The 21005-nt window shown below is 33.3% G+C and overlaps 2 protein-coding genes across 3 annotated transcripts in view; one reads left to right on the top strand and one right to left on the bottom strand.

Moving 5' to 3' along the window:
• Positions 1–2395: 2395 nt before the first annotated feature.
• Positions 2396–6396, bottom strand: LOC117107316 (pre-miRNA 5'-monophosphate methyltransferase-like). Its single transcript, XM_033248959.1, has 2 exons — positions 6199–6396; positions 2396–3784 (listed from the first exon to the last, which is right to left on the bottom strand). The coding sequence occupies exons 1-2, from the start codon at positions 6394–6396 to the stop codon at positions 3206–3208; spliced, it is 777 nt and encodes a 258-aa protein (XP_033104850.1). The 3' UTR covers positions 2396–3205.
• A 205-nt stretch (positions 6397–6601) lies between these two features.
• LOC117107314 (rab3 GTPase-activating protein catalytic subunit-like) overlaps positions 6602–21005 on the top strand; it is a 16861-nt gene continuing 2457 nt past the window's right edge. Inside the window, exons 1-19 of one of the 2 annotated variants that reach the window (XM_033248956.1) lie at positions 6602–6739; positions 8078–8130; positions 9351–9568; positions 10165–10243; positions 11292–11411; positions 11612–11777; positions 12425–12524; positions 13403–13562; positions 13909–13982; positions 14457–14713; positions 15351–15428; positions 15565–15737; positions 16291–16345; positions 16481–16945; positions 17793–17930; positions 18482–18598; positions 18859–19054; positions 19963–20063; positions 20457–20541. In XM_033248956.1, coding sequence (XP_033104847.1) covers positions 6722–6739; positions 8078–8130; positions 9351–9568; positions 10165–10243; positions 11292–11411; positions 11612–11777; positions 12425–12524; positions 13403–13562; positions 13909–13982; positions 14457–14713; positions 15351–15428; positions 15565–15737; positions 16291–16345; positions 16481–16945; positions 17793–17930; positions 18482–18598; positions 18859–19054; positions 19963–20063; positions 20457–20541 — 2653 coding nt within the window. In that variant the 5' untranslated portion in view covers positions 6602–6721. Of the gene's footprint in view, positions 6740–8077; positions 8131–9350; positions 9569–10164; positions 10244–11291; positions 11412–11611; positions 11778–12424; positions 12525–13402; positions 13563–13908; positions 13983–14456; positions 14714–15350; positions 15429–15564; positions 15738–16290; positions 16346–16480; positions 16946–17792; positions 17931–18481; positions 18599–18858; positions 19055–19962; positions 20064–20456; positions 20673–21005 lie in introns of both variants that reach the window. The other variant, XM_033248957.1, reaches the window with a different exon arrangement.

Genomic DNA, 21005 nt, shown 5'->3' with positions numbered 1-21005 from the left:
TTACGAAACCTGTCTCATTGGCTTCACTGATCCTAATAACATATAGGTAGACACCAGATTTGCCCTTTTTCATTGGATATAAGTGAAGTTATGAGTCAATATCGTAATTTTGGCGGCCATTTTCAAAATGGCCGCCAAAAAAAAAATGTTCCGCCTTTTTTCTCCCTCGCTCAATTTTCTTATTTATACCCTAGTGATGCTAAATCAGCAGTGAAACCTTGGTCCCAGAAAAACGGTCACGGGGCCCCTGATTTTCACTATACTATGGTGCCAGTTTCATAGAATCTATCAGCAGATTTCCTGGAAACTCAGTGAAACTATCAATACCTAGGCACAAAATGTAGTCTAGAGATAATATATTTCATTTGCCCACAATGAAACTTTAGGGGCATCATATGGGCTAAGTGTTCTAACTGAGGTGTGAATTTTCCAAAAATCGAGATATACTTTGTGATTTTTTGGGTCAAAGGTCAAGATCACGTGACTTGTCCTTGAGTTTCAGGAGAGATATCAGCAGTTGTCTGTCAGAAGGTGAGTTTTTTAGCCAAATCTCATGAAAATTTCAAATTGCTCTAACTCATCAGAAAATGTTGGCGCGGAGCCAAAAATTTTACTGTGGGGTTATCTCAGGTAGAACCCCCAACATGCAAAATACTGGGCGATTTGAAGGGGGTCGGGCAAAAAAGTGTGTTGGATTCATATGGAATGACTCTATTAGTAGCTACCCAGAGAGGCCTAGCCTAGGCTGTGTCGTCAGTTTCTGTTGTTTCATCAGATTCAATGCATACGTACCCTACGTACAATGATAGAGCCAAATAAACTGTTGTTTGCGATAATTTAATTAAATATGATGCACTGTAGGCCTTCGATAGCCACCGAAATTCTCATTATTTTCAATTTTCATAGCCATGCATGATCGCGTTAGCTTGAGAGTTGCGCATGCCTAATTGTTGCATAAAGTTCGACTTTTTACATTTTCTCTTTCATACCCTCTTCGCACACACTGGTTGGTTCATCCCGAGACGTCTTTTTGGTAACTGCGCTTGCTCGATATGGCTCGACATCGTCCCTTACTCAGTGCTGAATTCATTGTTTTTGTTCTAAATTTAAATCAATGCCACAGTTTCCGTCTCTTTGTATAAGTCAATCCTTTGGTTGTTTAGATTATTAAAGAGATAGAAATCACCAGGAATGCAAAAACACGATGCCCAGCTGTGTTCTGTATTCCCAGAGAGAAGCTAAAATATTGTTTATAGGCTTAACACTGCATTCAAGAAACTGATTATATGTTGGCGTTTCTCTCTTGTATTCACTAGTCTGTCATTCGATTCAGAAAATAAATCGTAATTAACAAACATTAGTAATAAATTAATTCGCCGGGCTAGCCTATGCCTAGGAGGTCGTACCCTCTTTTCCACATCGTTGGTGGTGGTTAGGCCTCTAGCCTTGGTCGCCTCGCGTGACACAAGACACTCTTCTTTGGACTCTGCAAACTTAAGGAAACAAAAATGGCTCTAGGAAAAAGTGCTAAGATCAGCATTAGTTGGTATGTTGAAGGTTAAATAGAATTTTGCCATAATAAAATGGTTCAGTTTATAATTAAAAATAAATTTGTGATTTTTTTGTATACATTACTAAATTTTCCTAGGCCTAGCTAGTAATTTATTATTATACAGTAATATTAAATATAAAAGGTAGTTATGCCATTATGGTACTCATTGTTAATCATTTTTAAAAAGTACATTTCATTATGAATCTTCAATAAATTATGGCGTATCATTGTGTAGTGTGGTGAAAAATTAAACTTCAAATATCAACTCTCATTTTCACCTGTGAAAATTGCTATTTGTGCCCTGCTAACATGTTCCCTTTAATGGTAAATGAAGAGGTTAAGTCATTTTTATTGTTAAAAAAATATAACACAATTCTAAAAAAGGAACTGGATGTCATCAGATATGCCATTTAGAAGTGAAGGCAGAGCACCAAAATTGAATAGACATTTTGATACTGTACTTAATCCACTTTTATTGTTGATTTCAGGGCTGGTATTATAGTTGTTGGAGTCACAACATTTGTTATGGCAAAGAGGCGAGTGGACAGGAACAGAGTGCAACTGATGAAAACAAAAAACAAGATGATGAATGCAAACCTGGATGCACCCAGAGATGAAAGTATAAGATACAAATAGACTTAATTGGTGAATTGGAAAACAATGATGTATCAATTTGACCTGCAACAGCAAGTTAACTCGGCGATTACAATATGGACCATGTAATCAACAGTCTCCTTGATAGGTACTGGTACAGTACTGGGTCAAGGAACCGTCTTCATAGAGACATCTGGTAGCCATTGACATGAATTTGGCATTTTGATGATGCTACTTTTGAAATGAAAAAATTAGACCGAGAAAGTGAAGTTGATTTTTCGTCTTGAGAAAAACAAAATCCTGGAATTTTAATGGATTTGAACCAAGGATCGACCATTAGATGGGAGAGTGTGCATCATTATAACCACCACTCCAGTTCCACTCTTGTTTCTGTACAATAATATATCTTTGGAACAATGTATAGTATATAAACTTTTTGGCCGACGACCTAAAATGTCTAGGCAATTAATAACCCACTTCTCGGGAAAATTATAAAAAAAACACTTAAAAAAATGGTCACGGTAAACACAAGATGTAGAAATTTCTAAATTAAAAAAACCGCGCAACCCTCTAGTTTAGTGATCCAATTTTGGGTTGTGATCAATAGAACTGCTGGTGTATACAGTACAGTAACTAACTTTACAGAAGCAAGAGAACATATAGAGGAGTAGGCAAAACTGTATTTAAAAAAAAATTAATACTGTCTTATAAACTAAGTTCGCAAGTATAACTTCAGGGAAATATATAGAGGTATTATGTCAAAAGTACTAAATTAAAATGGTGGGCAATGTGATTAAATACATATAAGCTGGATTTCAAGAATCCACAAATCTACAAAGCTGAAAGATAATAAGAATTTAATCTACAGTATGTCCTCTTATAATGTCATAATTCACAATATTTAACCATTAACCACAGATCAAGTACAGATAAAATTTAACATTTAGTGACTTTATTCAATAAAGACTTACAAATTAAAAAAAAAATTGTCAAGATTGTTTTACTGTATATTATGAACTTTCAACAAAATAAATACTGTACATATAAATATTTAAGATTTCATTTTAATATGTATTTCAAACTTGTGTTTTCAAATAGTTGAATACTTCTTTTCCAAGTTGTGGCACCAAAGTCCTTAACCAAAGTCATCCCACAATTTTCAGTAAGATATTTCTTTATCTGCACATCAACATCATTCCTTATTTTGATATGCGGCAACATTTCAAAGCCTTGGCAACCTAACTTGGTAACTCTTCGTTCTGCAGAACGATAACACTTCCATGGATGTGGCTCTATTAGAAGAAACTTTGTCATGCTAGATACAACATCTAAAAATTTTAGTAAACCATCATCTCCATTATTTAAATGAATCCACATTGTTAACGAGAAACAACAAACAAGATCAAAGCGTTCTTTTTGATGAGAATCTAAGAACGCTTTCAAGTGCATAACTCGGGTAGCACCCTCCATAATGTTGAATGATCGGTATGTAATTTGGTCTGGATAAGGATTATCTTCAGTAGCACGCTGAATTAATATTGAATCAATGTCACAACCAAACATCACAACATCCGCAATACTTTGGTGTTTAACTTCAGATCTTTGTGTTAGAGACTTGTACAACTCAACTGTCAAATCCTGAAAATATATAGAATTCAGTATACTGAAATCAACTGGTTGAGAAAAAGGATACATTACAGATATGTATTGTGCCATGCAAAATAACAAACAAAATCATAAAAATCAATAAGGAAATTAACATGTGTAAAAATTATCAAGTTGAATATATAAATTAGTGTATTTAAAAAATGTTTACCTATAATCCTACAGTGAAAAATGATAAACACTTTCAGACACTAAATTATTTTTATCATTATCCAGTATGAAAATCAGGGTACACAATTTTTTTTATATAATAATTTCTATGCTCAACTTAATAATTTGTATGTTACTTCAAAATGAGCAAGTAAATTTAAAAATAATTTTTTAATGACTTTTTTGTCATTTTCAGGGGACAATCCATCTTTAATTAAATTAAACTGCAATATCAATTTGTGTGCACATTCACTGTATGCAACAAAACATGTACAGTACTTTAAATGAAATTTCTGGAGTAAAAAAACAGTGACTACCAGTTTAGCTTGTACAGCAATACACCTTAAGTTTTAACCGTATGGAAAGGTGGCATGTATAATTATGTATAGTTATGTTATATAATATTATACCACGCTTCCCAAACTATGGGTCGCGACCCAAAAATGGGTCGCCAAACTTTTAAGTTGGGTCGCGAGCAGGTTTGCAAAAAATAATTCAATTTATATACTGATTTTCAGACAGTTGTGAATTTTTAACAGGTCTGACGACATAAAAACATAATTTTGAGGTGAACCCTCATTAGAACAATTTTTTTTATTTGCCCACAATGAATATTTTGAAATTCATATCACTATTGTTTTTCTGTTTAAGAACAATTTATAGAAATAAAACAGAAAGTTTCTGTTGCAAATGCAAACAATAATATACCAAACAGTCTGTCATGCATTTTGGTTTATAAGGCATATCCAAGGAGTGCCTGAACACCCCACCACTCTCATTTCATCAGCACCCCCTATTTTAAATCCTGAATACGCCATGTAAACACATAGGGTTAAAATTTAAGTACATCAAATATATAATTCAAAGGTTGAAAATATTTTTTTGCAAAAAAAATTATTATTTTTTTGTTACAAATAATAAGTTGTTTCATTTTTCAGTGGCAGATTCAAGGCTCCACCCAGCCCTCACCCACCCTCCAATTAAAAAAAAATAATGAGGGAAAAAAAGGAAAATTGTATTCAAATTCACTATGAGAGTGCCATTTCCGGCCATCTACGGGTGCCTTAATCATAAAATGCATTACCTCACCCTCAACCATGGTGTGGCTGAGGTGGATAGACCCTCTATCTGTGAAAATCTCTCTTTGGGCCCCTATTACAAATTCCTGCATCAAAAATTGGGTCCCAGAGAAAAACATTTGGGAAGCGGGGATATTATACAGTTCAATATGTTAGTATTGTACTCCAATACTACTGCCACTAGGGCATAGGCCTACCACATTTAACCAATTACATTTATTATTGCTTAGGCCTAATATTAATAATAGGTAGATTTTCAATCAAGCAATCAATCCCTGTATTTTAGAATGTCCCTATTAGTACTTTTGAGGAATCAAAATACTGTGCCAATTTTTAAAAGTACTTTCATAAAATCTTCAACAAAATAGACGAGCGAGTCTTGCCCTACTGAATGCATATAGGCCTACTCTTATGTTTATTAATATTACATGCAGCTGTATTTTTTGTTTTCTTTATTACAAAGTAAAAAAAAATGTCATGATGGCCAGGCAGATCTAGGCTAGGTTGGCTTATACAGGTTAGCGTTGCAACCAGCGTGACCACTCACAATTTTTAATATACCCAATGACTGGGTCGAAATTACCCAAGATTCAGCAAAAATTGCCAAAAATTACCCAAGCTTCCTGAAAATGCATTAAAATTTGAAAAAAATGTGTTTTTCGCATGTATAGTTTCCCTTTTAGTTCAATTTATAAATTTTTTATTGTAATTGTTTGTGTTAATTATTAAAATTAATATTCATGAGGTGATAATACGGATAGAAAAATACGCCGTCAGTCGGCCAGTGTTATCAGTAGATCAGTGATCAAGTTGTATTATGTAATGCATTAATTAGGTAAGATCAATGGCAATGCAAATCACAAATAAACAATTCTGAACCCATGTTTATAGCAATTAACAGTCAATCAATTTGACAATTAACAATGTTATGTGCCCTTCGTTGAGTTTTGCTTACTTGAATGGACTGAAATATACTTTGTTACTTCTTATTCTTCCTCTATGACAAAAATATTTAATTTATTTTTCTTAGTAAAAATAAAATACCCAAGGATTTGAACGGAATACCCAAGATCATGGGTAAATACCCAAGCAGTGGTCACGCTGGTTGCAACATTAAACAAGACTAGGCCTGCCCGGGCCTAAATAAACCAAACTTACACCAGCATTACAGCCGATATCAAGAACTGATATCTTATTTGAATGAATTCCATTAGTGAGTGTATTAAACAAACTGTCAGTAAGTAATTGCAATCGATTCTCAGGTGGATTGAACGAATAGTAGTTGATAAAATTGCCAAATGGTGCAGCACCCGGTTGGAATAATTTTGCCATTTTGTAGTTGTTGGGCGCTGCCATTTTAGCCATGGTCAAATAAATTATCAGGAGCTTTAGGTATATTGATATTTTATTAAATAAATAAATGATATATAAGTTTAAATTATATTCGTTATTAGATTAAATTAATATTATTCTATAAAATTATTTATGCCATTATAAATGCAATTTAGATTTGATTTAAAAAAGTGTTAATTGTCAGGTCAACTAAGTTATTTGTTGACATCGTCGACTGTTGACTTCTAGGACTGAACAGAAAACGAGAAGAAATCTTTAAAACGTGTATTTTTGAGCAACTGAAGTTGTTTCCCATAATTAGTGGGATACATTTCTTTAAATATCAATAATGTCTGAAGAATCTGAGGTAATATTGAGAATGCTACGTTGATTTTATAGCTATTTTAAACACTCAATTTATGCTAGGCCTAGGCCTAGGCTAGCTAACTAGGCCTAGGCCTAAGCCTTAGTCTAAGGCGTAACTTTTTGGTTGCGAAAGGCAAGCAAGTGTGAGTGTGGTGTATACATACATATTTAGGGCTTTGCTTTGGCCCTTGGCTACTGTAGGATTTAGTTGGCCACCAGATGTTGATTCTTACTATTTAGTTAGTTATTTTAAGGAAAGGCAAGGGCTTGATACTAAATTATGATACAGCCATTATGATTTACTTAACTTATTGACAAATAATATGTTTTCTTGTGTTTTATAAACAAGTTTTAACTAATTTTTGATGTCTAGGCCTATGCCTAGGTAGGCCTAGTACTAGTAGTAGCCTACGTAAAGAACACATAATTTAAAGGCTATGCTTACACTCACGGAGGAATAAGTTAAAATTATTCCTCCATGCACGACTGATATAAATAATGAGCATGAGATTGAGAAGATAGGCTATGATAATAACTTACTGAATAAAAACCGTTATATTTGTGGAATATGCTGAATACCATACATCATGTGTTCTCTAACCCTGGCACGAAATCTTGCAGTTAGTAAGACTGAAGTGTCAAAAAAATATAATACGATATGGATATTGAAAATTAGGTTGAGATGCAAGTTAGGATGAAAATAAAATTGATTAATAATTGCATATTTGTTGATTATAGACAAGGAACAATTATGTGTGTTGCTACTCCACACTTGTAGATTCCTATTCCTCTAAATTTATGTTTCTGGATTTAATCTTTCTTGTCTTATTATTACTGTTCCACATATTTGTCTGTTTTAATCGAATTACACCTCATAGTTTGTAATTTATACCAAAGATATTAAATAGCAGAAGATAGAGCAGCTTCCCAAAATAGTGGAACATCCGGTCGAAATGCATTGTGGGTACACGGACAAAAATCTTACTGCATCCGCACAGCGGCGCTATATAGTAATAATAAAGGCGCCGCTCTGGTTCGTTTGTTTCCTGTAGTTTCTCCACTTAGTAAAATGTTCAAATTTTACTGCAACCGCATGAGGGCGAATGTTCCATCGATTTTAATGCAAATACGCGGAGCAGCTCATTCTTCTGCTATTTAAGTTCTTTGTTTATACTACTATACAAGTTGAACTCTATTAATTATTATTTTTAATATTATTTTTGATATTAGTAAATGAAGAAAAGAAATGGGAACATAATTTTCTGGAAAAACCTGATGTAGTGTTAAATCTAATATTTGTACTTCTTAAAATTAATTTCTGACATGTTTGTTTCCATAGGATACAGATGTCTTTGAGATTACAGACTTCACTACAGCTTCAGAATGGGAGAGGTAACTTTATAGAAGACATACTGTACATTACTAATAAAATTTTGAGAGAAACATATTTAACAGTGGCATAACCAAGGGGGAGGATTTCACGATGACTGAGCACCCCCTTTTTGTTAAAAAAAATGAAAAAATTATAGTAATTTAGTGGAAATAAATGGTAAAGTAAGTTACTTTAGACATTAACACTCTGCCCACCAAACACAGAGATCTCCATGTTTGGTAACTGTAACCACCAAACATGGAGATCTCTGTGTTGCAGGTCTTTTTAAGGAATCCGTTAGATGGGGTAATTACCGACATGTATTAACAATTTGAACACTATATTCAGTCTTGACCGTAAGTATTTCACTATTTGTTTGTTTACATTACTGTAGCGTTGAGCAGTATTTATTTACTTTAACAAAATCGCGATTATCTCTGCTTCGTTGTGTAAAATTGCATAAATCTCCAGAAGTGAGTCATTTTCATTATACTGTTACGGGTCACAGACTTTGATTAGAATAAAGTGTTTGGTACCATTGCAAAGCTAAAATGTTTGTAGTTCTTGTAGTATTCACTAAATGTCAATATGATCACATGCGCACTCTCAACGAGCTTCGGCAAAGTGTTAAAATTTGCTAAAAAGTCTGGCGGTGGCTGATACTATTTTTTCATACCCCTGGCAGTCAGAGTGTTAACAACCAATTTATAGTGTTCATAATTATAGCCATTGATATGCTCCATCCTTATTTTTGCGACCTGCATATAAGGTCAAGTGGACGTAATATCTATTTAGCATCCTCCTTTTCAAAATAATGGATGCGGCACTAATTAAAGATAACACATTCCATCCATAGGGAAGTCTGGGATCTTGAATTAAAAGTAGGATTTTATGAATTACTAATTAAAATTTTCAATTATGTTATTTGACTTTAACAATAACTCAGCTTTTTTATCACTAAGAAATTGCATGAATTGATTACCAACCAGTTCAAGTGTTTGTACAGTAAACACCTTGAATTGCATTTGTACAGTAGACACCTTGAATTATTTACATGCATGCAGTTATTGTACAATTTCAGTTCACTTTCAACCTGCCAGCAAAAAAAATTTAAAGTATAGGAAATTACAATGAAAAATAATAATTTTCTTTATACCATATATTACAAGAAATATGGAAACTGCATATTCTTAATGCAGACTATGTAAAGTTTTTAATATCTTTTTTTTTTTTTTTCCAGATTCATAGCACGATTGGAACACATATTACATGACTGGAAATTGAATAATATCCCACAAAGTGTTCAATTGAAGAAAGAAGCAAATGAACATTGGGTGGAGAGACAAGAGAGCATTCAGTTTGCAAACTTCAAATTCATTATTTCTGAACATAAAGCTGTCTCTGATGGACAGGCAGAAGATGTTCCTTCTGGAAAAGAAGATAAAGCAGAAACAGAAGGTAAATATAATCCAGCAATTTGTATCAATCTTCTCTATATTGTGTACAAGATCAGTCTGCACACAGCTTATAAGACAAGTACAAAATGAAGCTCCCAATTCGAATAACGTTGAATAGGCAATTTGGGTGGACATGCTGCACAATATCCAGACAACTAAATAAAATAGACAGATATTACTAGAACTTATACAGATATTACTAGAACAGAAGATGAGCAAATGTAGAGTAGATTGCAGCCACTGACATTTCTTTCAGTGGGCTCTATATCACCACCATTCCAACCTTCATATTGGTAAATGTAGAATAACTCACTTTTCTGAATTGTGGTGATGACTACAGCAGCCATCATTTGACTCCATTCCCTAAGCCTCATAAAGAGATTTCGCTGATAAAAGTATCACATTAAAATTTCATTTATTTATTTATTTATCCTGAACCTAGGATGTCTTTAAATGTGTTTAAAAGAAACCGATTGTTTTCATAAGTTTAAAAAAAAAAAGATTAATTGAACTTTTGTACCATAATTGTTCAAGTCATCCTGTAATGCAGTAGAAATTTTTTTGGAAATACCTTAAACTGTAATTTCATAAATTCAGATCGGTTGCCGCAAGCAATGGAGGACATGATGACTATGGATTGTGATTTTCCACCAAGAGCTCATTGTCTATGTAGATGGTAAGTCATTTTATTCTGATGGGCAGTCTTCTTTGTAAAATATGAATCTATGTACATGCCGCTGTCATATATGTAGTAAAATTCCTTTCACTCACACATACACATGTCCATAAACTTGTCCATACTCTGAGACAGGACAGAAACTGTATTGGTCAGTACACCGGTACTTAATCTCCTACTCTATTGTTCAATAATTTCTCATTCATTTTATTGCTAATTTAATGTGTAATTTGTAGTTGTACATCAGTTTATGCACAAATGATATAAAAATATTAGTTCAACATGACCTAACCACCATCAAATGACATTAGAAACAACCAATTAATGATTGCACAAATTTATTATTTTTTTTTTTATATTTCTGTTTTACCCAGCGCATAAGCAGATTAGAGTATAGTACCAGCATGCACAAAAACAAATAACTGTAGTAGTATTAAGAAAGTATAATACATACTCCAAGTATTGAAATACACGCCATCGTGTTGGGATTCAATATTTCGACATTAATTATGTCATCATCAGGAATGATGATTCCTGATGATGACATAATTCCTTATGATGACATAATTAATGTCGAAATATTGAATCCCAACACGATGGCGTGTATTTCAATACTTGGAGTATGTATTATACTTTCTTATCTGAGATTAATCAGTGGACCTTTCGGTTTTTGTAGTAGTATTAGTTCACAAAATTACAAGAAAAACGATCTAATTCAATAATTATCTAAATTCTTGGGCAGAGTTTACTTGAATTAAAATCTCTTACAACCAGATTCATACTTGGTTATTTGAAGAAGTAGCATTCTTTCAGAATTACCTGTGGTCTAGTGGCTATGGACTCTGCCCATAGAAGTACAATTATAAAGGTATGGCAGGACTCTGTCATTCAAGCTGTTTAAAACCAATCAAAGCAATTTAAGTATTGAGGAAGAGACTCTATAGGAAGCCAACAAATCATTCTCCAATCCTTTGCATGTGTATGATGAAATGCTACTTTTAGCAGAACCAAATATAACAATACACTCATTTTCATCCTTTGTTACTAGGTATGGAGTACGTCATTTTGTTGTTCTAGCGCCCTCGGCTAAAAGTGATGCCATTAGCAGTGAAAGCAAATGTAATCTTTTGCTCAGTTGTGCCACAGTAGCTATCAACAATACAAATTGGTAGGTATTAATAATTCAATTATCAATAGTTGTGTAATAAAATCATATATGTGTTATCTGTGCGCTCGGCCGAGCGCATAGAGACCATGTATTATGCGCTATATAGGTCTCCAACCATTACCATTACCATTACCATCTGGCACATACAGACTGTATGAAGATGCTAAACAATTGTTTATAAAATGTTTCTCATTTTGCAGTAAAGTTCCAGTATTTGCTCAAATTCAACAGAAATGGAGACGTATGTATACTGGTGTGTGCGAAGCTCCTGGTGTTCGTACAACCTTTGACATGGTTCACCTGATGAAAGCACCCCCACAATACAACCACTTAGAAGGACTGCTCAGTATATTCAGATCAAAAATTGTAGGTTTTATTTACAAACAAGCTACTGTAATCCTAATATTCCCCTCAATGTTATAGATCCCTTGTGGAAAGCTTATACACAAATCAAAATTAAGAAATAATCTCTTGACAGCCAAATTCCTAAGTATTATAATAATACAATCGCAGTGACAATATGGCATTATTTATGAATCATATAATTTACACTATGTTTTTTTAAGATGAGAACTGACCAAGTGAATATACTTCATAGATCTAGGCAGACCTTTCCACAATTGGGTAGCTATTGATGAAAAATAACCATTGTTGTTACTGTATTTTGTTTGAAAACTTGTTGATAGCAGTGGTGGATCCAGGAATTTGAAATAGAGGGGGCCCATGGAGGGACTTTCACAGATGGAGGGTCTGTACTACCTCAGCCCTAACCAAGAAAATTGTTAATTTTTAATGGCACTCATAGATTCAAAATTTGAATAGAATTTTCTTCTATTCTCATTTTTTTTATTTTTTAAATTGAGTGGGGCTGACTTCCCCCACCCCCTCCCCCCTCTTGAATCTTCCACTGGATAATATAATTATAAATAAATTGTAGCCTTTAGTGTCTCTTGTAGCAGTAAAGTAATTTTAATTTTTTGTCGATATCTCACATTTTCACCATAATCTTCTAGGCTGGTACTGTGAATCTACCTCATGTTAGTGTGTCAGTAAGGTTTACTTACGTTCTTCAAGACTGGACGCACTACTCTGCATGGCCCCAACAACCACCAGGTAGATACTGCACTTACATTGAATGTTTTATACAACCATGGCTCTATAACCATATGATTGTCACTTCACGATATAGCAGATTATGATTATGCACTTTCAGAATAACTGTTTCTTGATAGCACAAGCTTTTGCTGCTACTTATTTCAGGTGTGGCATGAAGCCTCAATAAGAATAATAATTTATAAGAAATGCACTTTTGTAACAGTGGCACCTCATCACAGCTCTGACATGCGTTCAATACAAAACAATCACAATCATTAAACAGATAAGATCATTTGAAAGCAAGATTTGATGGATCAATTAACATTTATGTAAAGAAAAGTAAAACAAATGCTAAAACACTTTAAAAATGCTAAAAATGTTAAGATGTTGTTTGTCTCTTTAAAATTTGGTTTTAAAAGTTCAGAAAATTGGACGGAAACACAATATTAAAAGCAATCAAAAAGCATTTAAAACATTTAGAAAGCCAGATGCAGAATCAGTTAAGACATTCATAATTGAAATGCTAAAAAATGTTAAAATCCTTTAAAAATGCTGAAAAGTTTGCTTGACTCTAAAATGTGGTTTTAAAGATCTGGTGTCACATCTGATGATAGATGCTTGAATCCTAAGCTAATGTTTGATACTTTATTTGATGAATGCTGTGTCCTGACAGATCCCAGGCATAGAACTAAAATTTGTATTGTAATTAATGTTAATGTTTTAATTCAGTGACACATTTTAGGCAGTCATTAAACATTAATAATTTGAGAGAATATTTATATACTCGATTCGACAGATAACTGAACACAACAATAGCATAGTAAAAATGAGTTTCTGTTGTAGCATCTGTATTTGAAATAGAAATTAAAGCCAATGTTTTTTCTTCATTATTTTAGATATTGAGCAAATTGACAGTGAGAATGATGTATCTATAGGCTATGCTGGTTGTAAAGACCTGCCATTTGGTGCTATAGAAGATCCTATACGTGAATTCCATCTCTACACTACATGGCCTTGCTTTAATGAAGACATGATTGTTGATAACAATTCCTTCTCGTAAGAATCAATTTCTAATCTTGTTTCTGTGTGAATAAAATGAGTTTGAATTAATACAGTTTAAATAAAATTTCTTAGTCCATGTGATGTTAGATGAAACTACCAGGAATTCGAAAATGAATTATATTATCATAGGAACCTCATCATCATCAGTAACACCCATCATTATAAGCATCATCATCATCATCTATATGATCATCAACATCATTATTAACATTATCATCATCATAACATTATGTTGGAGCATATTTACAAATTTCTATATTTATGTATTTTTATTACTTACACTATGTGCTAATTAAGTATTACTCAATTCCTCTATTTATTTGAATTTTTATCTTTGCAGTGACCTTGACCCTCTACGTGCACCTGTCTGGTCTGTTCGGGTCAGAATGGTGGATGATCCAGAATGCCTTCTAGGTAAGGAAGATTATCATGCCCATATGCATGAACTTTAGTTTTAGATCACAACAATTAAATCACACAACCTCAAAAGTAGTTGATAAATAGGCAGATAGTAGGGTTGATGTATCTTTGGTATGTTTAATAATGAAAAATTCTAGCTTTCGAAAGGTGTACACGGTAGTGATGGCGATGCCATCTCAAAATCAGAGGTGTGCATCTTCCTGCTTCCCTTTCGCATTGGAACTGGTTCTTCAGTTTTTTGCTTTAGTTTTTAGTGGCTTAAAAGCGTCTTGAGATGGTTTTTATTGTGGAAGGGGCTATAAAAATGCATGACCAGTGACATTACCATGTTTAGCTTGCCACATGTGATAATGCATTGATCAGCAGTCATGTTTAAACTTCACTGTAACAACAACAACAGTGTGGTACCAATGCTTTAGAACTGCATCACATCAATGATTCACCTTAAACTCTCACTTTGTTTTTTAGCTGATTACCTTTTAGAATTTGAAAAACTTTGCAGCCGTAGAGAATCAACAGAACAATTACTAGGTAAAGCTTACCAAGAAGAAAGTGAAGGGAATATTGGACAAGCTCTACAGAGGCTTACCGACCCTGGAATGATGTTTATACCAAAGATCTCAACAGTAGTGAGTAGATCAAAGACAAGGAGAAAGAGGAGGAGAAAAACAGAGAATAATGAACCAGAACCCTTACCTAATGATCTTCTTAATGAAATATTGTCAGTGAGTTGTTTCTTCAATGTTTATAAATTTAAGTAATGATGTGTATTTGTATAGTGCCATCTTTTCTATTTATATTTTGTCTGTTGCTTTTATTGTCAATGTGTTGTAATATTACCAGCACCAACATCATAATCATCAACATGATCATCATCATCATCCCAACAATTATTTTATTATAACTTTATTAGTATTACAGTTAAATATATAGTTTTACCATTAATTATAAATTATATATCACGTTCTTATGGTGCATGACTATTTTCCTTAACCCATATTAACTTTGAGTTAAAACATTAGACCAATTTCACTTATCACAATGCATTCTATTTCGCTGCCTTATCCCTATGGAGCGAACTACCGCGTGAAGTTTGTCAATCTCCAACTTTGAAACAGTTCAAAACTGCTCTCACTCTCAAAAAAACTCACCTTTTTCAATTATCTGTTCTCTAATAGATTTGTGAGACCATTTGTGTAAGAGCACGTAATAAATGTTCATTATTATTGTCATTATTATTTGTAATGAGATGCTATTGTGACCTAAATTCACACAAAACAAAGCTAACATTTATGATTAATTTTACTATTTCATTATTCTTGATATTGACTTTTGACTTACCATCTCTATTGCCTCTTTCAGTTTCTCTTTCCTGATGAAGATGAGAAAGAAGAATCAACATCAGATGACCAAATTTCTGATGATCAACAAGAAAACAAGGTAAAAACGAACAGTAGAAACTGCATAGCATTAAGTAGGCAACTGCAAACTGTGGACAAATTCTGTGCTAGCACTACAGCAAGAGTTTCAGTAATTTTATTTTAAAATTTTGTTTGGCCTTTGTTTTGTCTTACAGGAAAAATATCGTCACTTTAAGACAGCACCTGAGGGAAGTTTAGTTTATAAACTTGCCGTGTGTATGTGTATTGTGAACTATAACCATGGTGGAATGAAAGCAGCAGCTCATCTATGGCATGAGTTTTTATTAGAGATGAGGTATAGATTAGAAAGCAATACACTAATATCAGGGTAAGATATATCTATCATCTATTATTTGTATATTTATTAATTTTATCATTTAATCATTCATACATTAATTCATTCGTTTGTTTGTCATTCATACATTCATTCTTTTTTTGTTCATTCTACCTACCTACCTACCTATCCTCTTCAGGCCGAATGGCCCATAAGGCTGAAAAACTTTGTTCATTCATGTGTTCATTAATTTCATTCATTATATTTTCCCTCACCTTGATCACCAGACCACAAATCTAATCATGAAATTCAGTCAGTAAAGCCCTGTCCAGACTATCAAATTTTATTTGGCAAAAACATGCCTAAATATGGTCATGATGACATCATATCATGACCATATATAGGCACATCATGACTATATATGGGCATACAACAATTCTTTGTCAAAGAAAATTTGATAATCTGGACATAGCTTTAGAATATTTTTTACCACAAATATGAAAATTGCTACTTGAATTTTTATTTATTTATTTTTATATTTATTTAATTGTTTACTATTTTTAAAGTATTTATGAATATAATAATAAATAAAATACTTTTTTTACAGGCTAAAATCAGGATCACCTAATCTTGGATATTGTTTGCTTCATCAGAAACTTCAAGTAAGAATAATTGTTATTGGAGAATTTAGATGGAAAATTGATTCCTCAAAAATATTGAATTTTATACTCATATAGTTACCTTCAGTTTAGAGAACATTGACTGTTTAATTTTTTATTTTATATTTTGTGTGTTAGATGTTGAATTGTTGCATTTCACGGAAAATGGCAAGAGAGAGGAGATTAAAACAGACAAACCATCAAGCTTCACAGGACCAGAACAGTTCATCAGAACAAAGAGCCGATGATAATGAACCAAGATCTAGTCATACGCTTGATATAGAAGAATCGCAATGCAGTCTGACGACAAGTAATAAAACCGATAGCGACAGTGACGATGAATTTTTTGAATGTGATGATGATAGTATTAAACATTTTGATGAGGTTACAACCGCAATAACTGAAGTGTCATCCGAAACAGATGATGGTAAGAGCGGTACGGCGGATGCCATTAGAAACTCACCCGATGAAGAGACATCGAGTCCACTTGACTCTAAGGGCTTTGTAGATTCTGTCGCACACCAACCTGAGGGCAGGCTTCGACAATGTGAAGACTTATTACTGCAGAATAGCGATGAAGCATTGTTCATTCCAATCACTCAGGTACAGAGTGTTATAAGTTGTCTTTTTATTTCCATTCCTCCTTCTAGTTTGTTTCTGAACTGTCTTCATTTCATAATCTGCTCTATTTTCCAATTTGTACTTTTCAGTCCATTCAATCTTCATTTCATTCTGCTTTAACATGTGTAATCTTGCGCTGATAACTCTTAGCTAACTGGCTCTTCCTGAGTTCACACCCTTATTATATTAAAGTCTTTTGATGCTTTGGGACCAGGGGCCGGATTTATCAAATTAGAAATCAGCTTAAATTTGTCTGAAGTTTAATTTTTCGCTTGACTCAGATTTATGAATATTGCTTAGCTTAAAAATTGCTTAAAATTCTATTGTATGCATGCGTCATCTAAGACAATTTTTAAGCTAGGATTTTGCTAAGATGGTTTGATAAACCAGCTTAAGATATTTGCTTAGGGACAACTTTTTTGACTTAAGACATATTTGCTTAGCTGAGATTGATAAATCCCAGCCTTGTCCTGCTTAGCTTTCATGTCAAAGTTTCTTACATACACCTTTATTAAAATTCAGATAAAGGAACATCTTCTGTTGCATCTTTTCTCATTAGTTGATTGATTGTCTGGTTTTCTAGAAAACTATGTATATAAAACATTAAACATATAAATATAATGGTAATAATATTACCAATTGTTTTCAAAATGCCAAACCTAACGGACCATTGTTCAGTATCAAAATAAAAGAAAATATTAAATTAATATGGACTGTTAGAATTTTGACACAGTGACTAATTTTGGTATGTTTAAATTGATTTAATGATTGCTTTGTTTGATAGATTTAATTGATTGATCGATTTAATAATATAATTGATATATTGTAGGATCCAGCCCCAATGACAGAGGACATGCTTGAGGAGCATGCTGAGATCCTTGCTAAGCTTGGTACAAGCAGTGAAGGAGCTGAGTTGAGAGCCAGGATGCAGAGCGCCTGCTTACTCTCAGACATGGAGTCGTTTAAGGTTAGTTCTCAATTCTTAACATAAGAACTTTCAGGGCTGTTGCCTCTTTCTTTGTTAACACGTTAAATTACTATTACTTATACAATTATTCCAATATTATTATTGCTGAATTTCATTACTTTCTACTTGCTTAAATATTTCAGAATGGATGAAAGAAATAAATGTTGAAATGAAAAAAAGAAAAAAAAATTAAATTTGTCTTTGAATGCATTCTTGTTTGTTGGTTTTACACTACTTTTTCTTTAAAAAGCATCCTTCACATAGAATTAATGGTAAATTCATTTGCAAGATATAAATATTTTTATAATATAAATACAATTTATATATTCTAAATGCAGTATATATACTTACATTTCATATTCATTATACAAAGTATGTAGTTTAATTATTTAAACTAAAATGAATAATTGCCCTTTTTATTCATCTTTTTGCTGGAAAACCTTGTTTCTGTTACTGAATTTGAACAAGATCAGCCATTTCTATTTAATCGAGGATAAATATTTTCTTGAAGACTAGAAAATAAGATTGTTTACACATTGTTTTAAATCTAGGCTGCAAATCCAGGATGTGTGTTAGCTGATTTTGTGAGGTGGTATTCTCCAAGGGACTGGATTGAGGAGGTTAATGATGATGGTGTTGTAAAGGGTCAGCTGAGTCAACGAATGAAGGTATTTTGAAATTGTTTTTCTCGTATAGCTAAATGGTGAAAGAGAAAATAAAATTTTATTGAATAAAAAATTGAAGTTGGTGTCTTAAAAAATGATAGAGGATGCCAAACCTCTGAGCTCTAGAGATTTCAATTTTGCATATTGTTGCAGTTCAGTAATTTAATTGATAAAAACTTTATATTTATTTAATTGTGAAGAAGAAATACAGATTTGTTAATGGGTGATGATTTTGACAAATTGATTTTGTTGGTATTTGTTAGATTGCTGGTAATACATGGCAAGAAGTTTGGGGCCAGGCAAAACCCTGTCCTGCTTATCGACAAAGAAGGTTATTTGATGACACAAAAGAAGCTGAGAAAGTTCTGCATTTTTTAAGTTCGTTGACGATGGGTGATTTAGCACTACACTTGATGCCTGTGCTTATTCATGCTGCACTCAAACGAGTTGAGCAAGCAGGTATTGTAACTGTAGACAGTGGTGGTGCCAGTGGGGGCAGGAGGGCATTTGCCCTCACGTCGGACAGGTCTAGACACCCTTGTTGTTCGACGGCATGACTTGGTCGTCGGATCAACAATTTAAAAAATTAAATTTCTCTATCCAAATAATGTTATTTGATTGCTAATCCCTAATAATGTGGTATAAAGGCACAATTTGGACCATACTCTTCTTGTGAATCCTACCAGATATTTTTTATTCCAGACCATCGACCAAGGCTGTAGTCAGCCCCTTGGTTCAGACCTCTACGTTGGCAAATTTCTGGCTCCACCACTGACTGTACAGTACATTGCTGTATCCATTGTTGTAATTTTTAACACCATTTCTAATGTTAGCCCTACATCACAATGATCCTTATCATAACACAATCACCATCATCGTCTTTATCCACTCCCTACCATAAATATGATTATTTTACCACCACCAGTGCCATCATCATCTTCACCACAAGTTTTCAGACTTGCATCATATACATTGAAAACATTTATTGTATCTCACTAAAGAACTGTGGTTCTAAAATGGCAGCCCATGTGACAAATTTGGCTTGCCATTGATTTCTGTGTAAAAAAACAAACGGTATCCATTATTTAAACTGTAACAGCATGGATTTTCTTGTGTTGATTTAATTGTGCAATTATCTGCTAATTCACTGTTTCATTTATTGATATTTGAGTATGGTATAATCATGGTGTACCTTTCTGGCCATCTAGAAATTTGACAGCAATAAAAAAAAATATTTCAACCTCACCCTTAACCATAGTGGGGCTGAAGAGGTTTAAATCCTTGTCCAGTGGAAATTGCCAATTAAATATTTTTGTGATTAAAGTGATTCCGAACCTTTTACACGATTAGCCTATTTCCTCTTACAGAGATGAAGAACCTTCCAGTGTTGAGGACCACCATTGAACAGATAATCTCATCAGCTTCAAAAACTACTCGCAGTGCCTCTCAAGAAATCATTAAATATCAGGTGATATTTTAATTTATGTATTATTGTAATTAGAGTGCTCGTGAATATCAGCCTAGTTAGTTGGCCCAGCCCTTTATAAATGTTGTTACTGTATTATGAAATAAATCTTTATGAATTAATTGGCAGTTATTCATTTATAATTGATAATATATTATCAGAAGTAATTTAAAAAGTATATTATATTCATTAATAATAAAGAATTCATATATTAATCAGAATTACAAAATTAATATTATATGTCATTACCCTAATAATGTACTAATGCATAGAAAAATTTGTTGGTCAACATATTAATAATTACTTCTGCAAATATCAAGAAAACTTATATTCTTGATAATAGATAACTAATAACAATGTACCAATAACTAAATATAAAAATAACAATTCTTCTAGGAGCTGATAAAGCAAGTAAGGCTGGTGGAAACAGTAATTGCTCGGTCAGAATCTTTAAAAACAAAGTTCAGCTCACAGGCAACTGGTAGCAAGAATCAAACTGAGATGGACACGTTTGTGTCTAGCCTCCTGGAGCACCCTGAGGTGCCTGTCATCGGGGCTGCTAAGGGACCTGCTGGGTCACTCATTAAAAAGCTGTTCATTGAGGCACACAAGGTAAGATTTACACACACAGTTGTGTTTATAGACTTGCCACAAGTCTCTTATTTTTTATTATTTTTCTCATTCTGGACAGCGCCACCAACGAGAAAGTTAATTTATAGACGGAATAAGCGACTTGTAAAACACTGAAATCAGGCACCAGGATGCAAAAAGAATGACGTAATCTTAAATTCCATATTTGGATAAATGGGCGGACCGAAATAAACAATTTCAACCAATCAAATGTTCATATTTTTGGAGCCACGAAACTGAGTCACTCGCGTCGACTAGTTAGGCCATAGGTCCATGGTTAGGCATGACTACTTCCCTAATAAAACGGGCCTAAAA

The sequence above is a fragment of the Anneissia japonica genome, unplaced genomic scaffold, assembly GCF_011630105.1.
Source record: "Anneissia japonica isolate Jap-2015-1 unplaced genomic scaffold, ASM1163010v1 scaffold211_len1577895_cov191, whole genome shotgun sequence".
Lineage (NCBI taxonomy): Eukaryota > Metazoa > Echinodermata > Crinoidea > Comatulida > Comatulidae > Anneissia > Anneissia japonica.
Note: the sequence above shows the minus strand (reverse complement) of the source record. Positions and strands in the feature narration are given on the sequence as shown.

What these genes read in the sequence shown, in the direction of transcription:
- LOC117107316 (XM_033248959.1), bottom strand. Translation starts at nt 6,396, where the DNA reads ATGGCAGCGCCCAACAACTACAAAATGGCAAAATTATTCCAACCGGGT. An exon ending in ATATCGGCTGTAATGCTGGT is followed by an intron (nt 3,785 to 6,198) that starts GTAAGTTTGGTT and finishes ATATATTTTCAG; the next exon opens with GATTTGACAGTTGAGTTGTA.